General features: G+C 65.8%; 3 protein-coding genes across 15 annotated transcripts in view; 1 reads left to right on the forward strand and 2 right to left on the reverse strand.

The window, feature by feature from the left end:
* The window catches only part of RBFOX3 (RNA binding fox-1 homolog 3), a 399,885-nt gene extending 385,951 nt beyond the window's left edge, over positions 1 to 13,934 (forward strand). For 9 of the 13 annotated variants that reach the window (XM_044247291.1, XM_044247292.1, XM_044247296.1 and 6 more), the window contains 10 exons: positions 109 to 246; positions 1,972 to 2,025; positions 2,890 to 2,982; positions 4,336 to 4,396; positions 7,554 to 7,607; positions 7,813 to 7,945; positions 8,401 to 8,578; positions 9,289 to 9,350; positions 10,480 to 10,558; positions 12,156 to 12,720. In XM_044247291.1, coding sequence (XP_044103226.1) covers positions 109 to 246; positions 1,972 to 2,025; positions 2,890 to 2,982; positions 4,336 to 4,396; positions 7,554 to 7,607; positions 7,813 to 7,945; positions 8,401 to 8,578; positions 9,289 to 9,350; positions 10,480 to 10,558; positions 12,156 to 12,200 — 897 coding nt within the window. In that variant the 3' untranslated portion in view covers positions 12,201 to 12,720. Of the gene's footprint in view, positions 1 to 108; positions 247 to 1,971; positions 2,026 to 2,889; positions 2,983 to 4,335; positions 4,397 to 7,553; positions 7,608 to 7,812; positions 7,946 to 8,400; positions 8,579 to 9,288; positions 9,351 to 10,479; positions 10,559 to 12,155; positions 12,721 to 13,856 lie in introns of those variants that run through there. The other 4 variants (XM_044247300.1, XM_044247302.1, XM_044247301.1 and 1 more) reach the window with 4 other exon arrangements.
* Positions 11,438 to 13,269, reverse strand: LOC122905922. The gene is made up of 2 exons (XM_044247304.1): positions 12,712 to 13,269; positions 11,438 to 11,696 (listed from the first exon to the last, which is right to left on the reverse strand). The coding sequence occupies exons 1-2, from the start codon at positions 13,267 to 13,269 to the stop codon at positions 11,472 to 11,474; spliced, it is 783 nt and encodes a 260-aa protein (XP_044103239.1). The 3' UTR covers positions 11,438 to 11,471.
* Positions 13,935 to 15,949: 2,015 nt separating the features above from the next.
* ENGASE (endo-beta-N-acetylglucosaminidase) lies at positions 15,950 to 26,660 on the reverse strand. Its single transcript, XM_044250198.1, has 14 exons — positions 26,557 to 26,660; positions 25,532 to 25,596; positions 25,164 to 25,365; positions 24,088 to 24,236; positions 23,448 to 23,605; positions 22,389 to 22,537; positions 21,900 to 22,065; positions 20,946 to 21,049; positions 20,484 to 20,592; positions 20,145 to 20,335; positions 19,646 to 19,794; positions 19,049 to 19,157; positions 18,596 to 18,710; positions 15,950 to 18,441 (listed from the first exon to the last, which is right to left on the reverse strand). Exons 1-14 carry the CDS (start codon positions 26,658 to 26,660, stop codon positions 18,013 to 18,015), a joined length of 2,199 nt encoding a protein of 732 aa, XP_044106133.1. The 3' UTR covers positions 15,950 to 18,012.
* Positions 26,661 to 27,656: the final 996 nt, after the last annotated feature.

Below are 27,656 nucleotides of genomic sequence, written 5' to 3' on the forward strand. Positions count from 1 at the left end.
CAGGATGGGGACACCCAGGGGGTTGGGGGATCCGGCCTCTAGACCCTCCCCTCCCTGCGGGGTGGGCGCTGAGAGGGGCAGCTCACAGCCCAGGTCCTCTGCCCGCAGCAGACAGACGAGGCGGCCCAGACGGACAGCCAGCCACTCCACCCCTCCGACCCCACAGAGAAGCAGCAGCCCAAGCGGCTGCACGTCTCCAACATCCCCTTCCGGTTCAGGGACCCCGACCTGCGGCAAATGTTCGGGGTGAGTGTGTGCGGCCCCTTCATCCCCCAACCCCGGGACCCCGCTGCCTCCCGGGGCCAGCCCTGCCCTGACCCGAGCCGGCAGGATGGACGGGAGGAGGGAGGACCCAAGCGCAGGGAGCAGCAGCGGCCGGAACACGCCCCCACGAGCTCCGCCTGTGCTCCGGGCCTCGTAGGGACCCCGTGGGGCTGAGGCCAGTGCCGGGTCGGTGATGACTCTGCAGTCCCAAGGGCTTACCCAGGGCTCCAGGGACCCCTGTGCCCTCCCAAGGCACCTGGACGGGCAGCTCAGCCTCCTGGCCTCAGCCCAGCCCCTGCCTCTCCCACGTGCTGAGGGCCGAGCACTGTGTCGTTCCGGGCCCGACCGCGGGAAGCCAGCGTGGCTGTGAGAACCCACAGGGCGGGCCTTCCGTGCTGTGGCTTGAGCTGAGCGCCACGCAGGTGCCGGGCCCACTAGGTGCCCGCGGGCGGGTGGGCGGGCAGCGGCCGGGCCATTTGTCTGAGAACCGCGTGGCCGTGGAAGCCTCGTGCGCCTGGCCCGCGTTGGGTCCCTCACCCCAAACCCTCTTCCCCGTGGCTGGCACGGTGCCCGCCCTCACCCCTGCCACACGCTAGGCGGGCTCTGGTCCCCGAGCCCCAGCCCTGCCTTCACGCCACCCACCTCCCAGGTGGGATTCGTCAAAGGGGAGGTGGCCTGAGGGTGGCCCCGGGACGGACCCAGCACCCACACCGCGCCCCAAATAGCCACCGCCCTTCTTGGAGGCCGGGCCCCACGGCACATGGGGCTTCAAGGTAGTGAGGGGCCGGTGAAATTGGGAATCCTCAGGATTTGGCTCGCCTTGGCCTGGACCAGGCTGCTACCTTACAGAGCTCACCTGGACCGGGACCCTCAGTCCGTATCCCATCACCTGTGCCCGTACAACGGGCACCGGCTGGCGTCTGCTCACCCGTCCCCACACCAGAGCTCACCCCATCCCTGCACCGGGCCGTCCACTCACTTGTCCCCACACCGGGGCGTCCGCTCGGCCCGTCCCCGCACTGGGACAGGTGCCATCCTCCTTGTTCTGGTCTTCGTCAGAGTCGGGATTCACCGCTGTGTTGCTCTGTGTCGTGTCCCTGTTCCTTTAGACACCCGGCTCCCAGCATTGTGGAATGTCGGGGACACCCATCAGTTACACACACTGGAGGCCGCAGGACAGGCCTCTGGGGACCCGGTTTTGGGGATTTAGTTTCATGTGACTGTGAGGGAGCCAGAGCGTCTCCTGGGGTTCCAGGGCCAACGATGGGGCAGGAAGGGGCCCACCACAGCATCTGTGCCTGCCTGGCTGGCACGTCCTAGACCGGTAGAGCACCCAGCACCCAGCTGTTTGGTCCCTCCCAGCACCCAGGTGTTTGGGAAGGACCTGTCCTTAGCCCTTTACCCTTTAGTGTGAATTAGAGGTGGCCATCAGGAAAGGGGCAGAGTCCAGGGTGGGAGAGGGGAGGTACTTGGGGAAGGCTGCCCCTTCCCCCAGTCCTCAGCCCTCCACGGAGAACTCAGGGAGGGATCTCCTGACCCCAGACCCCGCCCCACCAGGAGCCCGGCCCCTTCCCTGCAGGGGCTGGTGGAGCAGGGCGGGAGCCAGACCCAGGGCAGCCGGTGAGGGTCTCCCGGGCAGCAGGCGTGCGGCCGGGGCGCTCCTAACCCACCCTCCCCTGTCTCCCCGCCCCCTCTCTGTCTCTGCAGCAATTCGGAAAAATTTTAGACGTGGAGATCATTTTTAACGAGCGGGGCTCCAAGGTGGGTGCCGCCCAGAGGCCGCCACCATTCCCGCGCCGGCTGTAGGTCCCGCCAGGCTAACCTGTGAAATGTGCGTTTCCTTCCTGGAGAGCTTCGCGCCCGAGGACCCCTGAGCTACGGGTGCTTGTACTCCCCCGCCTCCGCCCCGCCCCGCCCCGCCCCCGCTGTCTGTGTTGTCGCCGCTGCGGCCGGGGATGTCTCTCTCTCTCTCTCCCCCCGAGCTGCCAGGACCACTCTGTCTGCGCCCGGAGCCCTGGGCCCCTTGGTCCGGGGCCTCACCTGCCCAGCCGCTCCTCCTAGGGGGGGCCGCTGGCCTGCCCAGAGCTGGAGGCTTGGGGGCGCAGCTGCAGGGTGGGCAGCGGGAGGGGGCCTGGCACGGACAAATCCTGCTCCTTGCACAGGCAAGGGAAGACTTCCTCCCCCCATGCAGGCTCCTGGGGGGAAGGGGGGAGGGGCTGCCCCCCCGGAGGTCCTGACCACCCGCCCCCCCGCCCCACCTTGCCCCCCAGGGGGCATCAGGGTGACCGTCCTGGTCTCTGGCCCAGGTTAGCATCTCTCTTGGAGCTTTGGCCTGTCCTCCGGGAGGTGCCAGGCCGTCGGTGCAGGCCGGGCTCGGGTCAGGCCCACAGCTGCCCCCGCCTGGGGCCCTACCCTTCCTGGGCATCCTGATCCTGCCGGTAGCACCAGGGCAGGCCTCTGGGCTGCCGACCTCTCCTTCAACTCACCTGACTCAGTCCCTCTCTCTCTCTCTCTCCCCCTTCCCCCCTTCTCTCCACCCCCCACTGCCCTGCCCCCCACCCCACTCCTCCTATGTCTTCCTTCCTCTCATCCTTTCTCTCCGTGCCTGTCCTTCTCCGCTCACAGGGTTTTGGGTTTGTAACTTTTGAAACTAGCTCAGACGCTGACCGAGCCCGGGAGAAGCTGAATGGGACGATCGTAGAGGGACGGAAAATTGAGGTGCTCAGATAAGTGCGCTGCGCAGGGCGTGCCCTTGAGAACCGCGCTGTCGCCCAGGTGCCCCTCCCCCGCCCCGCAGCCGCCCTGCGGAGAGCCAGACCAGGGTCCCCGGAGCAGGGAGGCAGGGCCCGGCCCCTGTCCTGGCACCCCTCGTGGGCCCACCCAAGGGCTCCCATCTCTGCCTTCTGGAGGAGGCCCCCCAATGATGAGCGCCAGCCAGACCCCGGGAGGAGCCCCGGAAATCATGTCTGAGGCTGGGCCGTTCCAAGGACTGAGCCAGCTCTGTCTGTCCCCCCGTTGGGGGGTGCTGTTAATGCCCCTGAGCCCTCCCAGCAGGGAGCCACCGGGCCCCCCCACCCCCAACCTCACCTTCCCCAGCTGCCAGGAAGGGACCTAGCCCAGAGAAGCAGCAGAGAGATGAGGCCAGAGACCCCTGCTCAAGTCCCCTGCCCCTTTTCTGGTGGGCTGCCTGTGCCCCCCGCCCCAGTGCTGTGGCTCTGGGTGTCAGGCAGCTGGGCTCGTGGGCAGGCAGGCAGCAGGAGGTGGCCAGAGAGGAGAGGGTCCACAGCAAGTGCAGAGTCCACGGGAAGAGAAGTGGAAAGGCCTGAGGGGAGGGTTTCTGGAAGCAGAGGGGGTACTACAGGCACTGACCTCAGCCAGTGGCCATAGCCAGCGGGCACCTGGGGACGCAGCCTGAGGTCCAGGGGCTCACACCGGACGTGGGGGACACAGAATGACCCGGACTCCTTTCTCGGTTTCCACCACCTGCTGCCCCGTTCTCTACTTCCTCCCACAGAGGGCTTCCCCCTCGCCTTTCTACACCCGAGTCTGCATCTCTAGGGGGAGGGTCTTAGCCCGGGGATAGGACACACCCCCTTGGCACCCACCCCCTCCTCTCCCATTGGCCTTGCTCCCAAGGGGTCCCATCAGCGCTCTCTGCTGGCCTTAGGAATGGCCCGCTACCCCCACGAGAGGGGTGCCCAGGACTTGGAAGGCCTCAGCAGCCAACAAGGGCACAGAATGTGGGGCCGGTCGGTGAGGCTGAGAGCACTTTGTGGAGAGTCCACCAGGCGGATCTCCAGTGGCCTTGGGTTGTCAGAGAGAGACTGGGCCTGGTCTGTGGGAGCAGGACGTGAAGGACAAGAACCAGTGGCCGGACACGGTGCCTGGGCTGAGGGCTGGGAGCAGTGGTGGCCAAGGCTCCCTGGAGTGGGGGGCAGCACAGTGGAGAGGGGAGGCCCGGGAGGAGGCAGGCCAGGGCCGGGTGCCAGGCGGACAGCAGCGACTGCCATGCAGAAGCAGTGCCAGACAGGACCGGGTTGGTCCTCACCTTCTCCCCTTCTCTCTGGGCAGGTCAACAACGCCACAGCCCGCGTCATGACCAATAAGAAGACTGCGAACCCCTACACCAACGGTAAGGGGCCCAGGACCTCGGGGAGGCCGCAGGGGCCGTGGGCCCAGACACAGGCCCTACAGGGGCCTCGGCCACTAGAGGCCCCCCTCCCTGGATGCTGAGTGTCCCCTCGTGTCCCAGCTCTGCCGCGGCAGCAGGGGCTGGATTGGAGGAGGGCTGGGGCCGCCCACCCCACCCACAGAGTTGGCAGGACGCCTGGGCCTTCCCAAGCCCGCAGCACACCCACGTGGACAGGCTTCGGGCACCGTGGGTGTGGTGGCCGCTTCCTGGATCGTTACTTAGTTTCTAAGCAGTGAGGGTGCCTGGGCTAGAGACCCTGCATACTCAGTGAAAGTGATAGGGTAGTTCCCTACCCCTGCCCTGCAGACCCTGGAAGGTCAAGGCCCCCATGGGAGCCTCGGGGTCTGTGATGCACTTCAGCTGAGCGGTCCGCCTTGCACGCCCAGGGCCTGAGCCAAGGTACTCCATCTTCCTCAAAGACAGAACCGCGGAGGCCGGGTTGGGGGGGTGGCCCTCGGTCCCTGCGCGTCTCGGCTCCGACCAGCAATGCACACGGGCTTACAGGCTGGAGCGCAGCTGGCAATGCTCGGGGCCTGTTTGAGTTTGTCCCCGTGTGGGGGGGATGGCGGCCCTGCTCAGTCAGGATGAGCCTCCCTGCGGGCCGGCGCCTCGGCTTCTCAGCCCCCCGCCCTCCTGTCCCTGTGTGACTCAGGTGACAGGCCAGCAAGGGGCAGGACACTAGGGGGGGATCCACCACGTGACCCACCAGCAGGCCCTCCCCATGGGCCCTCCTGGAGCACGACCGGGTCCACATTTAGACTAGATTATTTTGGCTCCCATCCCGAGGACTATGAAAGCTCATGTTTTCCTAAAACTCTGGGGGTGCCTGGCTTAGCCAGTGTCCCGAGCTCCTGTTGTGTGCTGGCTCAGGAAGGCAGAGCGGTCGACAGACGTGTTTAAAGAGTCAGGACAATCGCTGGGAGCCGGACGCCTGCTTCACCCAAGAGCCACCCCTCACCCCCCGGCTCTCTGGGAGAGCCTGAGGATGTCAGGAAGCACGAATTCCGAATGGAGTCCAGCCCTGAGCGACCGCATTCCCGGCGCAGGTTGGGCACGGGAGCAGCGCGGCTCGCACGGCAAGAACGGCCAGGTGCTCCCGGTCACAGTCCCACAGAAGCGTCCTCACCGGCCTGAGCAAGAAGGACGAAGGCCGCAGTGGGCCGGGCCCCGGTTCTCTGTGGCGGACAGTGGAGCACAGTGTGCGGGCTCTGGTGACCCGGGCGTGTGGCTGGAACGCTCCAGAACACTCAGAAGTTCGTCAGTTGACGGGGAGGGGAGCAGAAGTGTCGCCTCGAGCTCACCAGCTTTGACCAGGTGTTAAGACCGTTTACAGAAGAAACAAAGGAGCTGCCCAGGAGGGTGTCCAGCCGCCTCTTCATCTGGAGTCCCGCACAGTGAAATGGAACTGGCAGCAGCGACAGAGGCACCAGGGAGCAGTGACAGACAGAGGCCCCGGATGAGAAATCAGCAGGCGGACATGCCGGGGCCATCTCAAGACAAGTTCCACCTTCAAGAACGGACCCAGAGCAACCACCGGGTGGCAGCCGGGAGGAGGTGGGCTCGGGCCATTGCTCCGGGACTCTGCTCCGTCATGGGTTTTTACTAAGAAGACTCAGTTCGTGGGACTGGAGATGAAACCTTTTTTCCCCTCCTGATCGGGGATTTAGAGAAGGTTCCAGATTCTCAGCAGGAACGTTCAGACATAGACATGCACGCTGGTCAGGTGATGGTGACCAGGGAGGGAAGGTGGCCCACAGTGCCCTGGAAAGTGGAGAACGGGCCCCAGGAGCAACATGGTCGCAGACACTCTGCCCTAAATGCCTTCCAGCCAGACGCCCAACAGGGATGTTAGAATCTGGGTATGAGGCTCACAGGTAGAGTCTGACACCCGTGGCCTGGTCTCGCTCTTTGCCACTCTCCAGAGGTGTCTCGCTAGCTGGCCAGTGGGCTCAGTCCCTTTTGTCCCTCCTCACAAAGGCAAGAGGGAAATGGAGCTGAGCCTTCAGGGCCTCCTGAAAACACAAGACCAGATACACTGGTAGGGCCAGGGGGCTGGGCTCGGTCAAGTATACATCCCCAGCCCGTGCTGTCTGAGCTAGCGCCTGGGGCCAGATCATCCTCAAAGCTGGCCAGCCTCCACCCCTGGGGGCCTCAGATGGAAGCAGGCTGCACTCCTGCACCTGGTCCCTGGTGGGAGAGGAAGACTGGCCCAGAAGCCCAGGGCCCCAAGCCAGTGGCCTGAGCCCAGCCCCCTGCAGACAGGGAGAAGCGGCAGGCGAAGATGACAGCAGGGGGCTGGGAAATGGCCAGGAGTGTGGGTATGGCTTGGGTCTGGCTCTGCCACTTGCCAGCTCGGCCTGTGAGGCTGCTGCACCTCCCTGAGCCTCCACTTGCTCATCTGTAAAATGGGAGGGCGTGACACCCACCTCCTTGGCTGGGTTTAGACCAGCGTGGCCCAGGGTGAGGTGCTCAGGAAATGTCAGTCGTCTTTATCATTACCTCGAATCCTAAGGCCCTTTCCTGCCCAGGAAGCCTTTCCACTGGCTGCTCTGGGGACGGCCCGGACAGGACAGCCGTGGGGAAGGAGCTCCACCCCAGGGCAGAAGCTGTGGGGCAGGAGGTGGGAGGAGGCTGCGGCAGAAGCCCCGCCCCTCACGGCTGCGAGGACCCTGCCCCGAAAGCAGCCAGGCCTCCTAAGGGGACAGTGCTCGGATGCCTGGGCTCTGCCTTGTGCTGAAGCAGGGGTGCCGCCAGAGCCCTCATCCTGGCTGTGGGCCTGCAGATGTCCCTTCCTAATGCCGGCAGAGACTGCAGACTCCGAGCTGCAGGGCTAGGGCCCCGGGCCGGCTTGGGGGGGAGGGGTGGAATCACAAAGACAGATGGGTCAGGAGTGACTTGGTCCCTGGCATTTAGGGAGCAGAAGGCCAGACCCGGTCAGGCTGCAGCATCCCAAGAGGGGCCCGGTGCCCTCTGCTCGCCCGGCCTGCAGAAGGAGGGGTCCAGCCAGCCGTCTGCAGAGGCCCCGCCCTACGTGGGAGGCCCCGGGACGGTGTGAGATGGGGAGACGGTGACTGGGGCTGTTTTGCTTCTTTTCCAGGCTGGAAGCTGAACCCCGTGGTAGGCGCCGTCTACGGGCCTGAATTCTATGCAGGTACAGGCTGGAGCCGTCGTTCCGGGCCGGTGGGGGGCGTGGCCAGACGGGAGGCGTGGCCGGCGCGCGCGGGCTGGGGCGTGGTCGCGCAGGTGTGGTTGGGCGGGGCCAGGTGTGGCTGCGCCCCGGCCGGACCCTTTGGCCTGCCCGCACTGTCTCTGGGCCTTTCCTCTCACCGCCTCTTCTCTGGCCCCCTTTCCTGCAGTGACGGGGTTTCCCTACCCCACCACGGGCACAGCCGTTGCCTACAGGGGCGCGCACCTACGGGGTCGGGGCCGGGCCGTGTATAATACGTTTCGGGCTGCGCCGCCCCCGCCCCCCATCCCAACTTACGGAGCGTGAGTACCTGGGGAGGCACCGGGAGGGAGGCATGGAGAACGGCCCAGGGGGTGCGGGGAGGGAGGCCTTGGGCAGCCATGGGGCGAGGCAGCATTTCCAGAACTGCGGGGCGCTGTGGGAAGCCCCAAACCTTCACACTACAGTCACCCCCATATCGTACCCTAACCCCATCCTGCCATGGGAACCAAGGGCCACTGGCATTTGGGGGACATTTAGAGCTCCAGCACCTTGCTGGATGATTGGGATGGGATCATGGTTGGCCCTTGAGCTCAGCGAGGGCCTAAGCTCTCTCTGGTCCATTCCCCTGGGCCCAGTGCCCTCTGCCTGGATTCGGGGAGCAGCTGCCTGGGCTGGGGTGGGGGGAGGGTAAGCAACATGGGCCGAGGGGCCCATGGCTTTGTGGGAGAACGGAGCTGACCAGCAAGGGTGTTACTCTATTGTTATACCAAAACAGGGCACTGGAGCAAACGCTTGTTAAAATGCCAGTCCCATGGGCAGGGCTGGCACCCTGCCCCCTCCCTCCGCAGACACCGGAGCCGGCCTACCCCACCTCTCCGGCCTTCCCACCACTCTCTTGTCCGTTTGCTTCCAGGGTCGTGTATCAGGACGGCTTTTACGGTGCTGAGATTTATGTGAGTGCGGCCCCGGGGGGCTGGGGGCTGGGTGCGGGGACAGCGGTCCAGGCCTTCAGCTGATTTCCAGGGTCTTCCCCTCCCCCACCCATCCCCCCTATCCTTGGAACCTGGGAGGATGAGAGTGCCCAGGACACGGGGTCCCTGGGGACCTCGGCATAGCTGAGCCTGGGCTGTCTGTGCCCACATCTTCTCCGGTCCACATGACACTGGGTGATGGGGACAGGGGTGGCTCTCCTGTTTCCCTAACCACACTGGGGTCACTGAGCCCCCGTGGGCACCCACGTTGTTTGAGCAGTTGCCCATAATTCAACAGTCCCTTTGTACCAGGGTCAAGACATGATCTGAGTCTGCCCTTGACCCTTCCCAATACCCAGGAGGGCACCCGGAGTCACTCATGGGTTCTCGGCACCCCGGCATCAAATTCAGGGGTTCACTGGGCTGGTGGCAGGTCTCGGGCCCTGGTCATGAGTCAGAATCACAAACACAGCCAGACATATCATTGGGGCCCACCGGTGTGTGTTGAACCTGTGCCCACTCCCTCCCCTCGAACCAGACCAATGTCTGCAGGCTTTAGACCTCCGGTAGACTAGAAGCTAGGTGCGCGCAGGCCTGCGCCGGCCAGGGCTCTCAGGGCCTCGGCAAAGGTTGGAAGATGTGTCCGCACCACTAAGTCCCTGTGCTGTCTCTCCCTCCCCCTTCCCCTGCAGGGGGGCTATGCAGCCTACAGATACGCTCAGCCTGCAGCGGCCGCAGCAGCCTACAGTGACAGGTATGGCTGGGACAGCCATCAGGGTGAAGAGGGACAGTAGGACCATGGGGCCCTGGGCGGGGCAGGTGGGCTCAATAGACAGGAAGACTTCCCCACGGCCCAGGCCTGGGGCCTGCTGGCACAGGGTCTGGACTTGGACGGAGGGGAGCACGTCTGAGTCCCCTGAGCCCCCGAGCCCCTTATTTCTTCAGTCAACTTCCTACTGACATGGCTGGGGGAGGCCATGAACCCCATCCCCCAGTTCAGTTCTCCTCTGACTCCCAGCCCTGGAGGCCTGACCCCCTCCCCAAGCGCTGGAGGCGCCCCCCCCCCACTTCCCATAAGCAGGGGAGTTAGGAGGCCCTACTTCTGCCCCCAGATGCCCCTCTGACCCCGCTCAGGGCTTCCAGGTCAGAGGCCCCTTCATGCTGAGGAGAGGCTGTGAGCGTGCCCTCCTTGCCGGGGGCGTGGTACAGTGTAGTGACACCAGGGGGACGTGTGGCCATTTGAGAGCTGCCAGCCTCCTGGCCAGCTGCAGAGGCCCGGGGGTGGGGGTAGCTCTGGGTCAGGAGGGCGGGATGCAGGGGCTGTCCCAGGGGTGGCCTGGCCTGGCACACGGGCAGAGTCTTCCCACCGGGCACGTGTTGGGCTCTGGCCTGACGGCCACCTGTCCCTGCCGCCCAGGGGCACCCATGGACCCACACCATCTCACATGGGGGTTTATGGGGTGCACAGCGGGCCCAACCGGCCCCGCAAGAAGCTGGCATTTCACACACGCACTGAACAGAGTGAGAGGAAGGTCATCAAGGGGCCACAGGACACTTTGTGGTGACCTCGCTGCCTGTCCCCACATCCTCTGGTCCTGCCCTTATTCTGGGGGTCAAGCTTTCCTCCTTCACAGCTCTGGGAGGGCCCCTTGTCAGGGTCAGTGGACACTGGGAGACGTGAGAGGGTGGCCAGCCACGTTCTGGACGCTTCGTTCTAAACGGGCAGAAAGGCTGGGGAGGAGGTCATGCAGGGGCGGGGGACAGGGCTGGCTGGTGGGTGGGTCGCCCCGGAGGACACTCCCGAGATGTCTGGGAGGCAGGGGGAGACTCGCCCGCCCGTCGCCGCCGCTCACCCGCCTCCCTCCCTGTGCCCGTCTCCCTAGTTACGGCAGGGTCTATGCAGCCGCTGACCCTTACCACCACACCATCGGGCCTGCGGCGACCTACAGCATCGGAACCATGGTAAGGAGGCGGGGACGACCCGGCCCTGGGCACCGGCTGTGGCGAGGAGGGCCAGGCGCCGCGGCCAGGGAGGGGTGGGCAGGCCCTGAGAGTGACCCAGCCCGCTGAGCGGCGCCCGGAAGGACCAAGGCCTAGATGGAAGTTGGGGAGAGGATGTGCCCCTTGGTGCCCTCGGGGACTTTGGGGGAGGCAGTTCCGTCCGGATGGGCAGCTGCCCAGTAAGGACATCTGACTCACTGGGGAGCACCCGGGACGCCTGCTTTTCCCCGTTTTCCAAGGCTCCAGAGGCCAGGAGGGCCCGCGCGCCTCTCGTGGGGGGTGTGTTCGCCGCGGCCCGTGTGTCCTGTCCCCTCCTCCCCGCCCCGGCACTGACCTTCTCGTCCCTTCAAGGAGAGGGACGAGGGCTGCCCACAGCTTCCCCCACAGGCCCCTCCGTGGCACTGTAGCCGGCCGAGCCGGTGCGCACTCCTGGTGGGCCAGTGTGTGTGTGTGTCTGTGTCTGTGTGTGTGTGTGACCAGCTGTGGACACATGCAGCCCAGCTCACTCTGTACCCTGAGACCTGCTTCCAGGGGACAACTGTCTCCTTGCCCACCCCCAGCCCCAGGGGCTGTTAATGTCGCTTTTTAGCTAGCGTGGCGTCCAGCATCAAGATGAACACATTTCTCCCGGGGCGGGGAAGAGGGAGCTCCAGAGCCAGCAGAGACTCCCTGTTCCTTCTCCCTTGGTTTTGATTACCCCCTCCCAATTTTTGTTTTCTCTTTTTTGATTTTTAACAAGTTCCTGGCATCCCCATCAGCCCGCGGCGACTGCGGCCGCCCCCTCCCAGATGCGGGCCCCACAAGTGCAGTGTGCGAGCCCCTTGGCTCCAGGGTCAGCGCGGCCTCTGTGCGGCTGCTAGCTAGAAGCTTTCATTCATTCACAGACGGGCTCCCTTAAGTTCTCGTTTTTATTTGTAAGAGTTTCTGGTTTCTCCCACCAAGTTTTTTCTGTGGCCTTTGCCATCTTCTTCCTTTTTCTGTTGAAACTGGGGAGGAGGTTCCTCTGGAGATGTCTCCGATCCAGGGCAGCCAAGGGACACGGGAGCAAGAACGCCAGAGACCTGTCCTCCTCAGCAGGACGGAGGGCCCAGGCAAGGACCTAGGGGAAGAGCAGGGACCCCAGAAACCCCCTGAAGCTCCAAGGGGCCAGGCGAGCAGGCAGAGCCCTTCCTGGCAGAACCAAGGCCTGGAGAGCCCTGGCAGGAGGTTCCCTCCCCTGTCCTGAGTCCTGCCGACCCCCAGGCACGCAGCCCCCAGGGGGTGCTGAGACCTCCCTCACCCCCATTTAGGCAAAGGGGGCCAGGAAAGGGCCAGGCCTAAGAGGCATCTCCAACCTCATTGTCCAGGACCGCTGTGACCCATGACCCTGGCAGCCCCCTGGCCCCCATCACCCCCAGCATGGAAGGACTAGGCCCAGGGCCCCCTGATGCCACGAGAACCAGCGCTCGCTCCCCGCCAAGGCAAACCTTCACAAGGGGTCAGTGGGATTTAGTGATTTCTTTTTGCCCCCCCCCCCGAGGCGGTGCTGACTGGCTGTTTGTCGTCTTTGATGTTGCAGGCCAGCCTGTGCCGAGGAGGGTACAGCCGCTTCACCCCCTACTAGCAAGAGGGCCCAGCCCCTAGCAGCACTCACGCTGACCGCACAGCACACACCAAACCCAGCAGTCCAAAAGCAGGCACAGCCACCGGGAGGACAGTGCGCCCCCCCCAGTCAGCGGCCCGCGACGCCAAAGCCCGTAGGGTCCACCTCCGGCCAGCGGGTCTCCCTGCCCCTCACGATGGCGTGTGTGTCTTTGACCCTGGTTGCCCCTGTATGTCTGAAACCTTGCTTCCTATTTTGACTTTGTTGATGATGTTCCCCCCAAGCCATTTCAGGTACAGTATGCGCACAGCGGGAGGGGCTGGCCTGGGCACAAGACCCCTCCCGGAGAACTAGCAATAGAGCCCGCCAGGGCGACCCCCACTTCCCATCCCCTGGGGCTATGGAGCCACAGAAGACACCCACAGCCACTGCCCCACCCCTGGGGTCCGGGGAGTGAGGACAAGCTCCTGACCACCGGAGCGGGGTTTCCAGCCCAGACCACGGCCCCTCCCACCGCGTCTGCCCTCCTCACCCCAGAACAGCTGAAACCTAACATTTCTGGTTCGCATTTCTTGAGGACGTTTCCTGCCGAAGTGGTCACAAGACACAGTGTAGGCGGAAACTGCCACGGCCACACCGGCCTCAGGGCTCCAAGCTTAGCCTTTGTTGTAATAAACAAAAGCGTAGGAAGAAACACCCCGGACCAGAGCCGAGGGACCAGAGCCGAGGGCCCCCCCGCCGTGCTCCTTCCAGCAGCAGGCTCTCCCCTCCAGCCGTGCTCTGAAGACGGCACCCCATCACTGCCAGAGATGGGGTCCCGGCCAGCCCGGCACCCGTCCCCTTCCCCAGGCCTGGAAACGTCCTTCATCAGGGTACACTTGAGCAGGGGCGAGCAGGGAGGCGTGGTGGGGAGGCCCGTCGCCGGCCTTCTCGGCGACACGGCACTCGATGCCAGCCTCCCGTCCACAGAGGCATGGTGCTTCGCTCTGTGGCCGAGCGGCCCCGCGGTGCCCAGGGTCGTAAAGGGCCCTGGTGGGAACATGCTGGCCGGGGCCCGCGGGCAAAGCCGAGACAGCCCAGGTAGCCTCATGGGGTAGGCTGCCCAGTCGGGACGGCACCCTGCCTCCGTTCCAGGAGGTGTCTCGGGCCAGGGAAGCCCAGGTCCCCTAGCGTGCCAGAGCTGGGCTTCCGGTGCCAGCTAGAGTGTGTGGACCCCCCCACCCCCGCCAGCCAGGACACACCGGCTCTTAGCTGCCGGACCCGGCCAAGGTGCCGGGCCGCCTCACTTGTCACTGCCGGGAGCACCGCCTCCTTCCCAGCCCCTCACGGCCTGTGCCATCCACCCACCGCCCTCTGTCTTTGCCCCCCCAGAGCCAGCCAGGCCCCCGCTCCGCTCGGGCCAAGTCCAAAGGCGGCACCAGCCAGCCGCTCCGGCCGCCCCTTCTCCCCGCACCAGTTCCCACGCTCTACCCCGGAGAGGGTCGGCTTTCAGTTCAGCTCACGCAAGACCATGGGTTCCCAGAAGCTGGGCCCTGGGGGACAGGCTGGGGGGGGGCTAGGACTGCAGGGCCCCGGCCCCCTTCCTCCCCGCAGGGTCGTCAGGCCTTGTCCGTCCTCAAACACGCCTGGCGTTGCTTCTGTGAAACTGCAAGTCCTGCCTTTCTGTTTCTGTTGTAGTGAAAGCTTCCACCGTTTCCTTCTTGGACCATGAAGGGCAAAAACAAAAAACAAAAAACAAACAAAAAAAATCACAAAACAAAAAAAACAAAAAAAGATGTTACGATCCAAGCAACAAAACCAACCAAACCGAGAAGCATCCACCACGTCCAGGTCGCGCCAGGCGCCGCACAGCGCAGCGAGGGAGCAGTCGGCGGCCCCGCCCCTCCCCGGCCACCGCGGGCCGCCAGCACCCCTCCCGGGCCGGCGGGGAGCGCAGGAGGGGAACGGGCCTCTTCTCTACCAAGTCTTCCTTTCCGGCCCCCCACTCCCAGGGCACGCGGGCCCCACGGAGAACAGGCCGCAGGCCTGCGCCGGGAGAGCAGCCAGCAGGACTTGACCTTTGTTGCCAACTGTGCCAGCGGAGAGGACGGCTGGGCTGGGGTGGGCGTGGGGGGGGGCAGCTGTTCGTTCCCGGGGTCTCTGGCTTCAGCCCGTGCCCGTCCCCCGCACGTCCAGCTGTCTGGGCCCCAGCTCCCCCTTGCGCCATGCCGCCAGCACCGTGTTCTGCAAACCTGGTGAGGGACTCGCAGGCAGCTCTGGGGTCCGACCCCCAGCACCGAGGGCTAACGTGGTTCCAGAACTGTGGGGTGCCCAGGCCCCCCTTGCTCCACGTGAGGGGGCTCCCAGGCCGCCCAGCCAGGATCACACCTCAAACCTAAGAGTGAGCATCAGGGCGGAGGCCTCGGGGCCTAGGGTGAGCTCGGACGGGCCCCAGCTAGCCTGTTTTCCTGTCCCCTTGCTGGGGGCAGGCTTGGGCCTGGTCAGTGGGAGGGAAAGCCGATCCCCTGCCGCCTGCAGGGCCAAGCCCTCCCCCCAACTGTCCTGCAGGGGAGCAGAGGGCGGGGGGGGGGGGGCAGTGCCTGGCGGCACCGCAAGGTCAGGAGTCCCGGCGCCACGGGGCTGGATGGCCAGGCCCCAGCAGGGGGAGAGAGACGGGGAAAGGCCTGGAGCATGGCCCGGGACCCAGGTGCGGGTCCCAGGGTGGCGGGGGAGCAGAAGTGGGCGCAGGGAGGATCCCCCCCGCCAGGCAGGGAGAGCTGGACGAGGGGACGCAGCAAAAAATACGACCTAGGCTCCCAACACGGCTCCACTGTCTCATGAAACTTAAAAAAAAACACAAAAAAAACACACAAAAAAACACCACACCTCACTTTATATATTCAGCATCAGCTCCTGAAGCTCCTGCAATGAGCCCCTTTTCTATTCCTGTTGTACAGAGCCCCGCCCGCCCGGCCCCGCCGTCCAGAGCCCCCTGCTGCTCCGCCCCACCCCGCCCCCGGCCCCCCGAGGACTGCAGCCAGGCCCCAGGCTTCCTTTCTTACCATTCTGTATGCTTCCAAGGTGTGACCGTTCAAATCAACAGTATTATTCAGATTAGTAATAAAGATTTTTCTTCAAACCAGGACAACTCTTTTTCCTTTGGCCGCCCCCAGGGCCCCGGGGTGGAGCATGGGGGCACCTGCCAGGGCAGGCCCAGGATCCGCAGCCTGTCCCAGGGTCTGGCCCACCTTCTGCCAGGCAGACCCTTCTGGGCAAGAGACTCCAGAGCCCCAATCCTCTGGCTCCTTCCCCCACCCTGACCCAGAGCAAGCCGGAGGCAGGGCCCGTGCGCGCCCTCCCAGCTGCCTGGCCCTGCGGGGCACCGTGGGAGCCAGCGGGGTCCCTCCGGTTGAGCAGCAGCTACTGCACACAGTAGTGGCGCTGCTCAGCAGCTTGGCCTGCCCAGTGCAGACAGGAGACGGGACGGGGCTGGGGACGTCCCAGAGCGGAGGGCCCTCAGATCCCCGCCACACCATGGCCACAGCCCTGTGACGCGGGCGGTGGTGGTTCCTTGCGGGAGTCGGGGGGCGGCTTCAAGGGAGGCCCACAGGCGCGGGTCCCCATCCCTGGGAGGCTCGGTGGAGGGCAGCTGCCACCCTCGCCAGCCCCGCAAAAGACGACACGGAACCGGGAAGGAAAGCAGAGGATCCAAGCCCCGGGCTGGGGGCGGCTGGGCCAGGCCCACGTCCCAAAACCAAGGCGGCCAGTCCACAACGCAGCTCACCCACGGATTTTTCACGTTTCATTTCGGATCATTTATTTCAGAGTGACGACCCCCGCCAGACGTGTGCAGGCTTAAATGCCAACATACTCATTTTCCTGCCCACGAGACCCTACTCTCCGTGGGATGGGGACGGCGCTCTCCGGGAGCTGTCCGGCCCCGCCGCGCACCACGCTCTAACCCTCGCCTCGCGCCACCTGCTCACCAGACCGGGAGAAAAGAACCGCATCATGAATTTTCCCTCCTCCTCCGTGTACACCGGCCGGGGAACAGACCCTTCAAGCCAACAGGCTGCGACAGTGGAGAGCTGCTGCCTCCCTCCGGGCACCCTGCCTCGCCCGACTCCCGCCTCTGGAGACACAGGGAGCAGGGCCAGGTCCCCCGGGACAAAACGGGAGGCTCAAAGCAAACCAGTGGTCCACACCGAGAACACGGTCCCAGGAGCAGCAACTCTGATTCCCCTGCCACCGCCCTGTCCAGGTTCAGGGGGACAGGCAGATGCTGGGTGACCTGCGCTCCCAGCTGGTCAGCGGAGGCGTCCTCCTGTCCTGCTTGAGCTGTCCTCCCCTTCTGCTGGGCAAACCCCTTCCCCACAGGGGCCCAAGCTGGCTGGGCCACATGTGGGACATGGAGAGTAAAATGTCTCTCTGTCCCCCTGGGAAAGAGGCACCCGGGCCGGGGACGGGGGCGGGGGGTGGAGGCAGCCCTGGAGGGACACACCCTCTGCCATCCTAAGGGCCAGGTTCACCAGGGCCACCGGACCAGGCTCAGATTCCTGAATTCCGGACGACCAGGAGCGGTGCGGCTGCACTGCCGCCTGGTGGCCGCTCCCCTCCCTACAACGTAGGAGCAAGGCTGAGGACTGGGGCTTGCACCCAAGGACAGTCAAGAGGCCAAGAGGCGGGACCCCAAGCTGGGAGGGTCATGGCCCTTGGCACCGCTTCATGTCGCATAGCACAGGTGGAGGGCAGAGAAATGGGCATACCCCCCATCAACGGCCCTGTGAGACGCAGGGGTAAGACCCCCAGAACAAGGGACACTGCTCAGGCCGAGGACAGAAGCTGGGCGACGCAGCAGAGAACCCCAGGCTGGGTGGAGGGCGCCCACCCCCTGGGGCCAGTATGCTGGGGTCACCAGGGGAGCCGTGTTGTCGGGGGGGCCGTCTCTGGCTCACTCACGCCTCCCCTCCCTACACAGAGTCTCTGGCCGGCCTCAGCCCAGGCAGAGGGAAGGAAGGTGCTAGAAGACAGAGGAGGCGGCAACAGAGGAAGGGGGCCCAGTGGAGAGGGTTCTCAAGGCACCTGTGCTCACGGGGGCCTCGGCGCCCGCACCCCGCCCCACCCCCACCCTGGAAGAGGCTGAGGCTGGAGGACAGGGAGGAGCTGGCGGCCAGAGCTCCCACTGCAAGGCTGGGCTAGGCTGAAGCCGAGGGCTTTCCTGGGCCCTGGCCGGCCTCCGCTCCCCGAGCCTGGACAGCCTCGCTCACTGCAGACACAGAGCCGAGGCCCACGGTCTGGCTCTATGCAAGGTTCGCCAGCACCCACGGCCCAGCAGAGACACAGCGGGGCGCGGGGCTCCGGCTCCCGGGACCGCACACGGAACCAGCCACAACACAGAAGGTCGGGACAAGGACGGCCCACCTGGCCCAGGGTGGGGTGTGCAGCCTGGTGGCGGCGGGGCCCTGGGCTCCCTAGTCCTAAGAGGAAGCAGGCCAGCCCCCAGGGCACCACGTCCCAGCTCAAAGCCCTCACCCTGGGAATCGCTTCCAGGGCCTGCTGGGAGGCTTCCCGCCCCACATAAGCCTGTCGAGTTAGGAAACACCCTTCGGGGAGCCGGTGGGACTAGCTTTTCCGTCCCTCGCACTCGGGAATCTGTACTCCAGACAGGGATTAGACATAACGGAGTTCATTAACCTCGGGAAATCATCAGCCCAGCAAACGGACTTCTTGGTTTTCCGGTCACCGGCGACCACCACCGAAGAGCCCCAGCCACGGCCACCTGGTGCCCGTGGGCTCCCACACACCGCGTGGGCCCTGAGCCCAGAGGCGGGGAGACACCGGCTCCGGCGCTGGCTCACAGCTGGGGCAGGGAGTAGAGCAGGGCTGCCCGGCCCCACTCGGCCTGCGGTACCAGGAACCCCTCCTTGGGGACGGGCTCCACTAGGAACTGCACCCGGCCGTCCCTGCCGGGCCCCGCGGCCACCACCGGCAGTTCCACTACCCGGTACTGGTTGACGAAGGCCAGGCCCAGGAGCACGGGCTTGTCAGGCCCCGGTGGCCCCCCACGCGGAGAGCCCCCGCCGCTCCCTGGGAGGCAGTGGATCCGGAAGCATCGAATGGGAGAGAGGAGGTAGGACCAGTGCAGGGTGCAGCTGAGCCGCAGCCGGGCAGGGGCGCCCCCCTCCTCCTCCTCCTCGGACGTGGCCGGCTGCCAGCACACGCGGGACACAGTGAGGGCCTGCACCCGGGGCAGTGGGCGGAGCAGGCTGTCGGCATCCACCACCTGGTGGGAGAGAGAAGGTTCGCCCTGACGCCCGCCGGCGGCGCGGGGTGCCCGCCCCACACTCCCGCTCCTCAGGGGGACTCCGCCCCGCTGGCCCTTGGCCTCCTGTGCGACCAGAGGCCCCTCTGCCCACGCATTGCGCCCCATGGCCCACCTGGATCTCCCCGAGCCTGCAGACGAAGCTCGCCTCCTCCCGGCTGCCCGCAGGCCGCGCAAAGCTAACGAGCAGGTCTCCCAGGAGGCAGCCCCGCAGGTTCACCTCGTAGCAACTGGGGGAGGAGATGGGCCAGTCACAAGGCGCCCGCCTCCCCCAGCACCTCGAGGCCGGCTGCTCAGAGGCCCGGAGCCGTGGCAGGAACGGAGGGCCATCCCGACGTGGGCCCTGCGGCCGGCGGGAACCCCAGATGGAAGGCAATGGCCATGACCGCTCCCAGCAGCCTCCCGGGCTCATGTCCCCATGCTGCCCCGAAACCTGGGGGGTCAGCCAGGGCCCCTCCAATCCCTCCAGTTCTGGGGCTTCTCAACCCAGGGCCCCTCCCTCAAGCCCCCCGCCCCCAGCAGGCAGCCCTCCCCGGCTGGAGACCCAACAGGAAGAGAAAGGACTCACCGCTGGACCCAGCCCCCAGGGAGCTGTTGGCCGCAGCGGCCCACCCATCTGGCCAGCTTGGTGGGGGGCACCCGGAGAGGTCGGGGGCTGTGCCTTGAGCTGGTTTCTGCTGGGGGAGGAGACCCAGGACTTGAGAATGAGAAGAATCCAAAGGAAACCGCAGAGAGGTGTCCACTGAACGGAGTGGGGGCAGGGTGAGGCCCAGAGGCCAACAGACCCCCTGCTGGTGCCAGGGCTCATGGCCCGCCCAAACAGGCTGAGGCCTTGGGGGGGAAGGAGAACAGGGCAGAGAGCCTCCCCAAACCCCTCCCCAGGGTCTCAATGCCACGGCAGGCAGGAGACCCGTTCCCCAAGTCTCTGAGGAACAGGGACCCAGGCCCACACAGTACCCCATGCTGCCCAGTGGGGGCTGCGGGCCGGAGGCTGCAGCTGACCCGTGTCTCCCTGTCCAGGCCTGGCCCACGGCAGCACGGAGGACATCACCTGTCCTCTGCCCAGCCCCGGCTCCCCCACACCCTGGTACGCTCTCTAGACGCTTCCCCAAGGCGTCCCCTGAAACAGAGGGGCCACAGGAAGCCAAAGCCCTACGCCTCTCACCATCCAGCGTCCAGAGGCCACCCACGTGGCAGCTGCCTGCGTCCCCCGTGGTGAGCTCCAATGCCACCTCGACAGCCGAGGGCCCTTCTAGTTTATACACCAAGGACAGGAAAATTTTGGGAGGCACGGGCACGTGCAGAGAGAAGAGCCTGCCGGAGGAGGGCCGGCGTGAGCTCCTGCATGGTCTCACGGCGTCGGACCCACAGAAACAGCAGAGTGTGGTAGCTGGGGGTACGGGAGCTGTTCTGCGGGGACGGTGAGAACATTCTGGAGACTGACGGCACAACGACGTGCAAACAGCTCACGCTACCGTACCACACATTCGGAAATGCCTCAGGCAGTAAACGGTACGTCACGTGCTTTCTACCACGAAAACCCCCTCCGTTCTATCTTCTGGCCGCCTTCCGGCCGCTGCAGCCCACCCGCCCAGGGCAGTGAGGGACAGGGGCGAGGGGGACGCAGACGATGTCCCAGATCTCTCCCCCACTCACTCACCTACCTCACGGCCACGGGTCCGACCTCGGGCGGAATCACCCCACGGATGAGCAGGGAGCTGCCCCCGCACCAGGCGTCCTCCAGGCAGCAACTGGTCCGCACCCAGCCCCGGCCGTCCCCTTCCAGCCTGTGCTCCGCGAACAGGGGCTGGATCTCCTGGGCGCTGGGGTGGTACCAGGGCCCCACCGCCTCCTCCTGGAGGACAAGGCCGGGTGAGGGAGGCCCGGGGGCCGACAGGGCCCGAGGGGTGCGGGGGAGCAGCGTGGCCACCATGTCTCCCACACCCGGAGCCCCCCACGTGTCCCAGGTGAGACCAAAGCTGAACACCAGGAAGCCCACGCACCTGTCCGTAGCGCACTCGCCGTGTCCCCATGCCCAGGCAGAAAGAGGTGACAAAGGGCAAAGAACAGATGCTGTGTGTGGGCAGGTAGCGTTCCAGCAAAGCCCAGAACCTGCGGGGAAAGGTGCAGGGGGACCCCGAACTCACTCTCGGCATCTCGGGGCCCCTGCATCCCTCCCAGAGTGAGCGCCCCCCACCCCGCTGAAAGTGTGGGGGATGCAGGTCTGCGGGGAGGTGGCCCCCGGGGTCCCCAACCCTCATCCTTCCCGCTTGGGTTGCCAGGACCCTCCGGCCTGAATGCGGCCAAGACAGCTGGTTTCTCTTGAACTGGGCCCCTCAGCCCCGGCCGATGTGCGGGAAAGGTCCGCGGAGAGCGAGGCCTGAGCTATCTTGGGAAACCAGAGAAAATGCCAGAGCCCCCATCTGGCCAACACCAAGCCCCTGCCTGGGACGGGAAGGACTCACTTGTCCTGGTTCTGGAAGAAATCCTCCTTCTCCAAACACTCGTACACCCAGCCAGGGGCGAAGAGAGCCGCGGAGAAGCCGTGCTTCCGGATCAGCTCCAGCGACTGGGGAGACAGTGGTCAGGGGAGAGCGCGGCCTGGCCGGCCAGGCCTCCCGCCCAGCCCCGAGGGGGGCTCCAACCCCAGCAGCTCGTCAGCCCGCAGCTGGGGGAAGAAAGGCGGGAGTGGGCCGGGGTCTGCGCTGGGGGCGGGCCGCCCACGGCCTGCACGCGCCTCCCTCGCTCCGCGTCTCATCGCGTTACCAGACTAAGAGCAGGTGGGGAGAATCTTCGGTTATTGGAATAATTTATTCACTTAGAGCTAATTAATGAGCAGGAGCATCCCCGTGGCACCGGAAGGGGCAGGACGGCCGGCCGGAGACCAGCCGACTCCCTGTCCATCCCGGGCCGGGGTCCCAGCCCCGGCAACCCCCTCCTGTCTCTCCTCACTGCCGACGGACTCGCCTTGCCAGGAAAAAATCTCACTAGTTATTAAGCCGCCAAATTCCCCAAACTGGCTTTTTCACCGGGTCCTGGTCCCTGAGCTGCCTGTGAACGGGTGCGCCGCCAGGGCCCCCCAAGCCCACCCGACGCTCTAGCCCCCAGCTGGGCGCGCGTCAGGAAGGAGGAGCGGCTCGCTGGAGCGCGGCTCCGCGCAGCAGCCTCTGTCCACTACGCCCACGTAAAAAGCAGCGCCCGATGGCAGGAAGGGGCCGGAAGCTGGGGTTCCAGGGCACGGCCCACCCGCCGGGGGTCCTGGGCCGCCGTCCCCTGCTCTGGGAAGCGCGCGGCCTGTCGTCCCCTGGAGCACAGATGGGAACGAAGGCCCCGGGAAAACCAGGCCGCAGAAGGCGCACAGGCCACGGCCCGCACGCAGGCGTCGCGCCCGCCTCCGCTGCCCCCAGGGCCACGCCCACCTTGTGCGTGTCGAACTGGCCTCCCACGACGTTGCTGCGCGCGAACACGTCCACGCCCACGTACACGTCGGCGCGGCGCCCCCCCGCCGGGCCGCGCATGCGCTCCAGGTGCTCCTCCCGCCAGTTGTAGTTGGTGAAGAAGCCATCGCAGGCGTCGAAGAAGACCCTGGAGGCGGCGGCCGGGCGGGGCTGTGAGGCCGGGACCCAGAGAGGCGCAGGGGCCGCCCACCCTGGGGGTCCTCCTCCTCGCCCTTCCGAGGCTCGCCTCCCTCCGAACCCCCAGACGGGGCTGCCTCCAGGCCCAGAACACGGCCTGCTCCGGACAGCGGGGGGCCCACCGGGAGCGCAGGTCCGCGGCCCGCGGCCCAGGTCCTCCCCGCGGGTGGCCGGTGTCTCCGACTCTGCTCCCGGCCTCTCCCACCCAGGCAGCCGCGCCCCAGGCCCTCGGAGGCGGACGGCACTCCCGCCCGCAGCCCGCTGGGCCCTCACCGGTTGTGCTGGTTGAGTTCGTCCTGCCACTTGAGCTGCCCGCTGCTCACCACGCTGTCGTACCACAGCACCGAGCCCCCGGGCACCCGCTGATGGAGCTGGGCGCTCAGGTAGCGCAGGAAGTGGGGCACGTTGCCCACCGCGGCCGGCTACGGGGGGGAGGCAGAGCAGACCCGAGGTGAGGCCCACCGCGGCTGTGGTCAGAAGTGCCCGTCGCAGCACAGACAGGAGGCTGCGCAATCCCAGGAGCAAACACAGGCTCCAAAGCAGCCCCGGGTCCCTGGAGCCCCTGACCCCACAGCCATGGAGAGGAGGGTCCAGCCCGATGTTTCCCACTGTCCTGCCTTTCTTTTTTTTTTTCTCATTTTAAAAGATTTTATTGATTCTAGGGGCACCTGGTTGGCTCAGTGGGTTAAAGCCTCTGCCTTCGGCTAAGGTCATGATCCCAGGGTCCTGGGATCGAGCCCTGCATCGGGCTCTCTGCTCAGCGGGGAGCCTGCTTCCTCCTCTCTCTCTGCCTGCCTCTCTGCCTACTTGTGATCTCTGTCTGTCAAATAAATCAATAAAATTTAAAAAAAAAAAAAAGATTTTATTGATTCTAGAGAATCCCAAGCTGTGTCCCTGCAGAGCGCAGAGCCCGAAATGCGGCCTGATCCCATGACCCTGAGACGGTGACCTGAGCTAAAATCAAGAGTCAGACGTGCAGCCGACTGAGCCCCCGCAGGAGCCCCAGCTGTCCTTCCTTTCTGAAGCAGGAAGGACATGGGCACAGCAACAAAGAAAAGATAAAACCCCAGGAAAGGGGAGGGCGGCACCAAGGACAGCCGCACACGCGGCCCCAGTAGAGCAGACGGAGGAGGAGGAAAGGGACGCCTTAAAAGGGCAGCAGGGCAAAGCTTAGCCAACCAGGGATTCTGGACACGGTGCCGGAGAAGATTCTGTCCCTCAGCGAAGGGACACAGGTATCACTTAACCGGCCACAGTGACGCCGAGGAAAGCGACGGAGGGGCAGCGCGCGGGGCCTGGGCTGGGCAAGTGCCAAGAGAAGGCTGTGCTCACACTCAGAGAGTTCTCGATGTTGACCAGCCAGCCATCAAAGCGGAAGAACTGGGCAATGAGGACCAGCTGGTCAGCCACGGCTCGGTACGAGCGCTCGTCCCCGGCCAGAAAGGCTTCACAGAGCTGTGCACCGTCTTTCCACTCAGTGATGAAGGTCCCTGCCAGGGCGGAGAGAATGAGGGCAGGCGAACCCAGCAGTTAGGAAAGCGTGGCTCTTGCAAGAGCACAGCAGCCCGGCCTGCAAGCGCGTTACACACTCCCACGCCGGCCATCCCAGATACCTGCGGAGTCACACGCCCCGCGGGCCGACCCTGTGGCGGTGAAGAGGCCAGCCGCTGACGTGGGTGCGGGGGAAGAGAGCCGCGCCCACGGACCAGCCACCTGTGGCCTGCAGGCCAGGTTGCCCCCCCACCCACTTCATAAACACAGCCCATCTGTTTGCCTGTTGTCTACAGCTGCACTGTCTTGGTTAGGACAGTGACCCAGTGGCCTGGTCCCTTCCGGAAGTTGGGCCTTGCCTGTCGTAACCGATCAAGGCAGCCCCAGGCGAGGACCGCTTCGCCCCCAAAAGCCTTCTCATTGCTGGTCACCCGGCAGGTGCACTGACGAGTGAGTGGGAGGCGAGCCCCGGGGGTCTTACCCAGCACGCAGACCCCATGCCGATGGGCAGCGTTGGTCCAGCCCACGGGGGGAATGGTCACGGTGTGGTGGCTGAAGTACACGAAGATGTCGATGCACTGCCAGTGGTAGAAGCAGTAGGGGCTACGCGCCGCCGAGCCCTGAATGAACCTGCGTGACACACGGAGCAGTCGGGAACCAGGACATGGGCACCCCGGGAAAGCTCCTCTTTGGTCCCAGCCAGAGACCAGGATGCTGGCTACGCACCAGGCGTGGCATAGACCCCAGGTAGAGCGAGAAGCGGGACTGCGCCTCGACCCCGAGATCAAGAGGTCTTAAGGGAAACATCTTCCCCAGGCCGAGCTGGTGGTCACTGCTGGACCCAACGGCTGAGTGTTGTCAGCCTCGACAAAGACGGGGCAGGAGGAAAGCGAAGCGGCAGGGCTCAGGCAAAAGCTCCAGGCGCCTGGTGTCCCCGCGCGGCCCCCGCACTGTTTCTGCAGAACAGTCTCCCTATACCCAATGCTGGGCTGGTCACCATGAGCTGCACGCAAGATGTCGCCTTCTGCCTCTGCCCGTCCCTTGGTGGCCAGTTCGGACTAGGCCTTCCCATCTATCGTCCCCTCCAGGACTGTTTTACAGACGTCTAAGACCTCTAAGTGGACCGTGCAGCAACTCTGGAGGAAGTGTCCCCTGGCTGGGAGAGACACGGGAGGGTAACAGCTGGGCATCCAGAAATGATGGGCCGAGTACAGTCAGAGCTGAAGGGGTCCGGAGAGGACCACGGCTCTGGCCCGGGAGTGTGGAAAGGGTGCCAGCTGCTAGACCCGCCCTGCACACCGGATTTTAAAGGCACACACTCCCTGGAAGCAAATGGTTTCAGGCCGGCCAGAGGCCCCAGCTTTCACCTGACGCAGGTCCTTTGGAGATGACACCGGAGACCTGGGCGCCTCGCCCAGTCAGAGCAGCCTGGTCCAGAGACTCCCCCCTCCCCCAGTGCTCTCTGTCACACAGCTGTCCCTCTCCCTGCCTCCTTCCCCTCCAGCCCTGTCCCAGGCAACAGAATGAACGTCGGGCGATGCCCTCGCAAAGCCTCACTTGTCCTCGAGATACCCGCCCATCATGTCATGGCACAGCAGGGTCCGGGGCCTCTGGCTGCTCAAGGGGGGCTGCCGGCACTCGGAGGGCTCCAAGGCCACGTTGAAGCTGTCCTCCACGTCCGGCGTCCACGCCAGGAGTTCCTCCAGTGAAGAGAAGTAAAAACTGACGGGTTTGGTGGTGTCCTTGTCATAATATCTAGCTGGTCAGAGGAGGGGGAAATGAGGAATTGATTAGAAAGTATGGGGTCCCTAGATGCTCTGACAACGACCCAGAGAGAAAACACTAGACCGGGGGTGGGGGGGCGCCTGCCCCAAAGCCCCAAGAGTGAACACAGAGACCGCATTCCGAGCCTCCGTCCGTCTCACCTGGCAAAGGCTCCGGGGTAAAACTGACCACTTCACGAAAGACGGCTTCTTCTTGCTCCTCAATTCTAAGCAATGAGGAAGTTAAAAAAAAAAAATTTTTTTTTTAAGTAAAAGCATGAAGAAAAAGAATGCTGACAAGCACGCGCACCAGGCGCAGGCAGGCCGCCGAGGGGAGGGGTACTGTTCTCGGACTTACACTCTGAAGCCAGTTATGGAAATACCATTGAACCAAAGGGGCGAGTGGGCGCCGGGCCGGCCCTCCGTCGGACCCCGGCCACTGGCGGCTCCTCCTACAACTAAACTGGCTTTCTTTTCGAAGTAACTTGTCACCATGCGGACGTGAGAAGACACTCCCGCCGCCGTCTGTTGGCCGCGGGCTTCCGCGTGGAAATCCTCTCAACCTCCCCACACCCGCGCCACTTCTGTGACTTTCGTGGGGGACCCTGCAAGTCGCTGGGTGGGTGGAGGGCCAGGGACATTCAGGCCTCACGAGAGCACAAGGGCGGTGGCAAACACTTCCTTTAGAGCTCCGTCCCACACCCTGCCGTCCTTCGGCATCGGGGCACCTGCCAGCCTGCCCAGCATTCTCACCCCTGCGGCCGCAGCCACTCCGCGGCCACCCCTGGTCACCCTCTGTGGGGTGGGGGGTTAAACAACACTGGGGACGCTGCTTCCAAGCAGGCCGTCCGGTGCGGGTGACCCCGGGTGCGCCAGTGCCCCTCCCCCAGGGAGCCAAGAGCGGGCTGCGACGGACTCGCGCCCCTTCCGTGCCTCTGAGCCTGCGCCCGCTCCGTTCCTTCCACTCGCACGCCCTTCCCCCGTCCGCCACGTGCTCCTACAGACCAGCTCCGCTGCCCCGCTCCGGGCGCGACCCCCTTCCGGGCCAGCGAGGGCGTCCGTGCCACCCGCCCGCCCCGCCGCGCCGAGCCCCGCGGCCGGCGACCGAGGGCAGCCCCACCCGCCTCACGCGCGAGGACCCCGAGGCTCCCCGCCCACGACTGCGGCCGCCGCCGGTCCCCGCCCACCTCCTCCGCGGCCGCCGCTGCCCCGGCCGCCGCTCCGGCTCCTCCGGGATCGTGGGCGCCCTCTTGCGCGCCGCTGCCCGGGTCACCCGCCCAGGCGCCTCCATCACGGTGCCGCTCCCTCCGCCGCCGCCGGCCAATCGCAGGCCGGAGCCCGTCCCCGCCTCCGGCCTCCGGCCAATCGCAGGCCGGAGCCCGCCCCGCCCAATGGAGGGACCGCGCGGTACGACTGCTCCGCCCCGTCCGGCTGCCCCGCCCCGTCCGGCTGCCCCGCCCCGTCCGGCCCCGCGGACTCCCTGCGCGCACTCTGGGCGCCGCCGGCGGTGGCGGGGACTTTGTAGCAGGAGGGAGGCCTGGGGGCGGGGCCGAGACGGGGAGGGGCGGGGCTAGGGCGGGGCTCGGGGCGGAGCTCCGGCGCTCGGGGCGGGGCCGCGGCTGCGCCGGCGCCCTGGCTTGCGCAGCGCGGCCCCCACCTGCCCTCTGGGCGGAAGCACCGTGTCCGGAGAGTGGCGAAGTCGGTGAGCCGCAGTCAGATTCGGTTCGTCTGACCCGGTTCACAGGCGGTCTTCGGAGGAGATGAAATCCGGAGTCTCGCTCGGGTGTGAACACGGACAAGAGCTGTCGTTAGCGGAGCGCTCGGACGGACGCTGCGACCAGCTCGAGGACGGCCGAGGAGGAGGCCGGCGTCCCGATGCGGAGCGCGGGCTGCGCGCCCAGCGAGGCACGACCGGCTTCTCCGCGGGGTGGGGGTGGGGAGATCCCCGAACCCCGCAGAGACCACCTGCTCCCCCTAAAAGACGAGGCCGGAGCCGCTCGCAGCAGCACGGCCGGCCGGTGGACGCGGCGTCGTGTTCCCGGGGCACGGGTTTCGCCGCACCCACGTCTGCGCTCCGAGGCTGTCTCCCGGAGGCCCGTCCCCGGCATCCCGGGTGAATGCGGAGGAAGGAGGCCTGCGCGGGGAGGAGCGGCGCAGCGGGCCGGGGGGTGCAGGAGCCCCTGGCCCCGGGGGTCCCAAACGGACCCGGCTCAGCCGCCGCCCGCTGACAGAATCCAAAGGCAGGGACGAGTGGTGGGGAACCGAGAAGCGAGTCTGCTTCCGAGAG

Source organism: Neovison vison, chromosome 5 (genome assembly GCF_020171115.1).
Source record: "Neovison vison isolate M4711 chromosome 5, ASM_NN_V1, whole genome shotgun sequence".
Classification (NCBI taxonomy): domain Eukaryota; kingdom Metazoa; phylum Chordata; class Mammalia; order Carnivora; family Mustelidae; genus Neogale; species Neogale vison.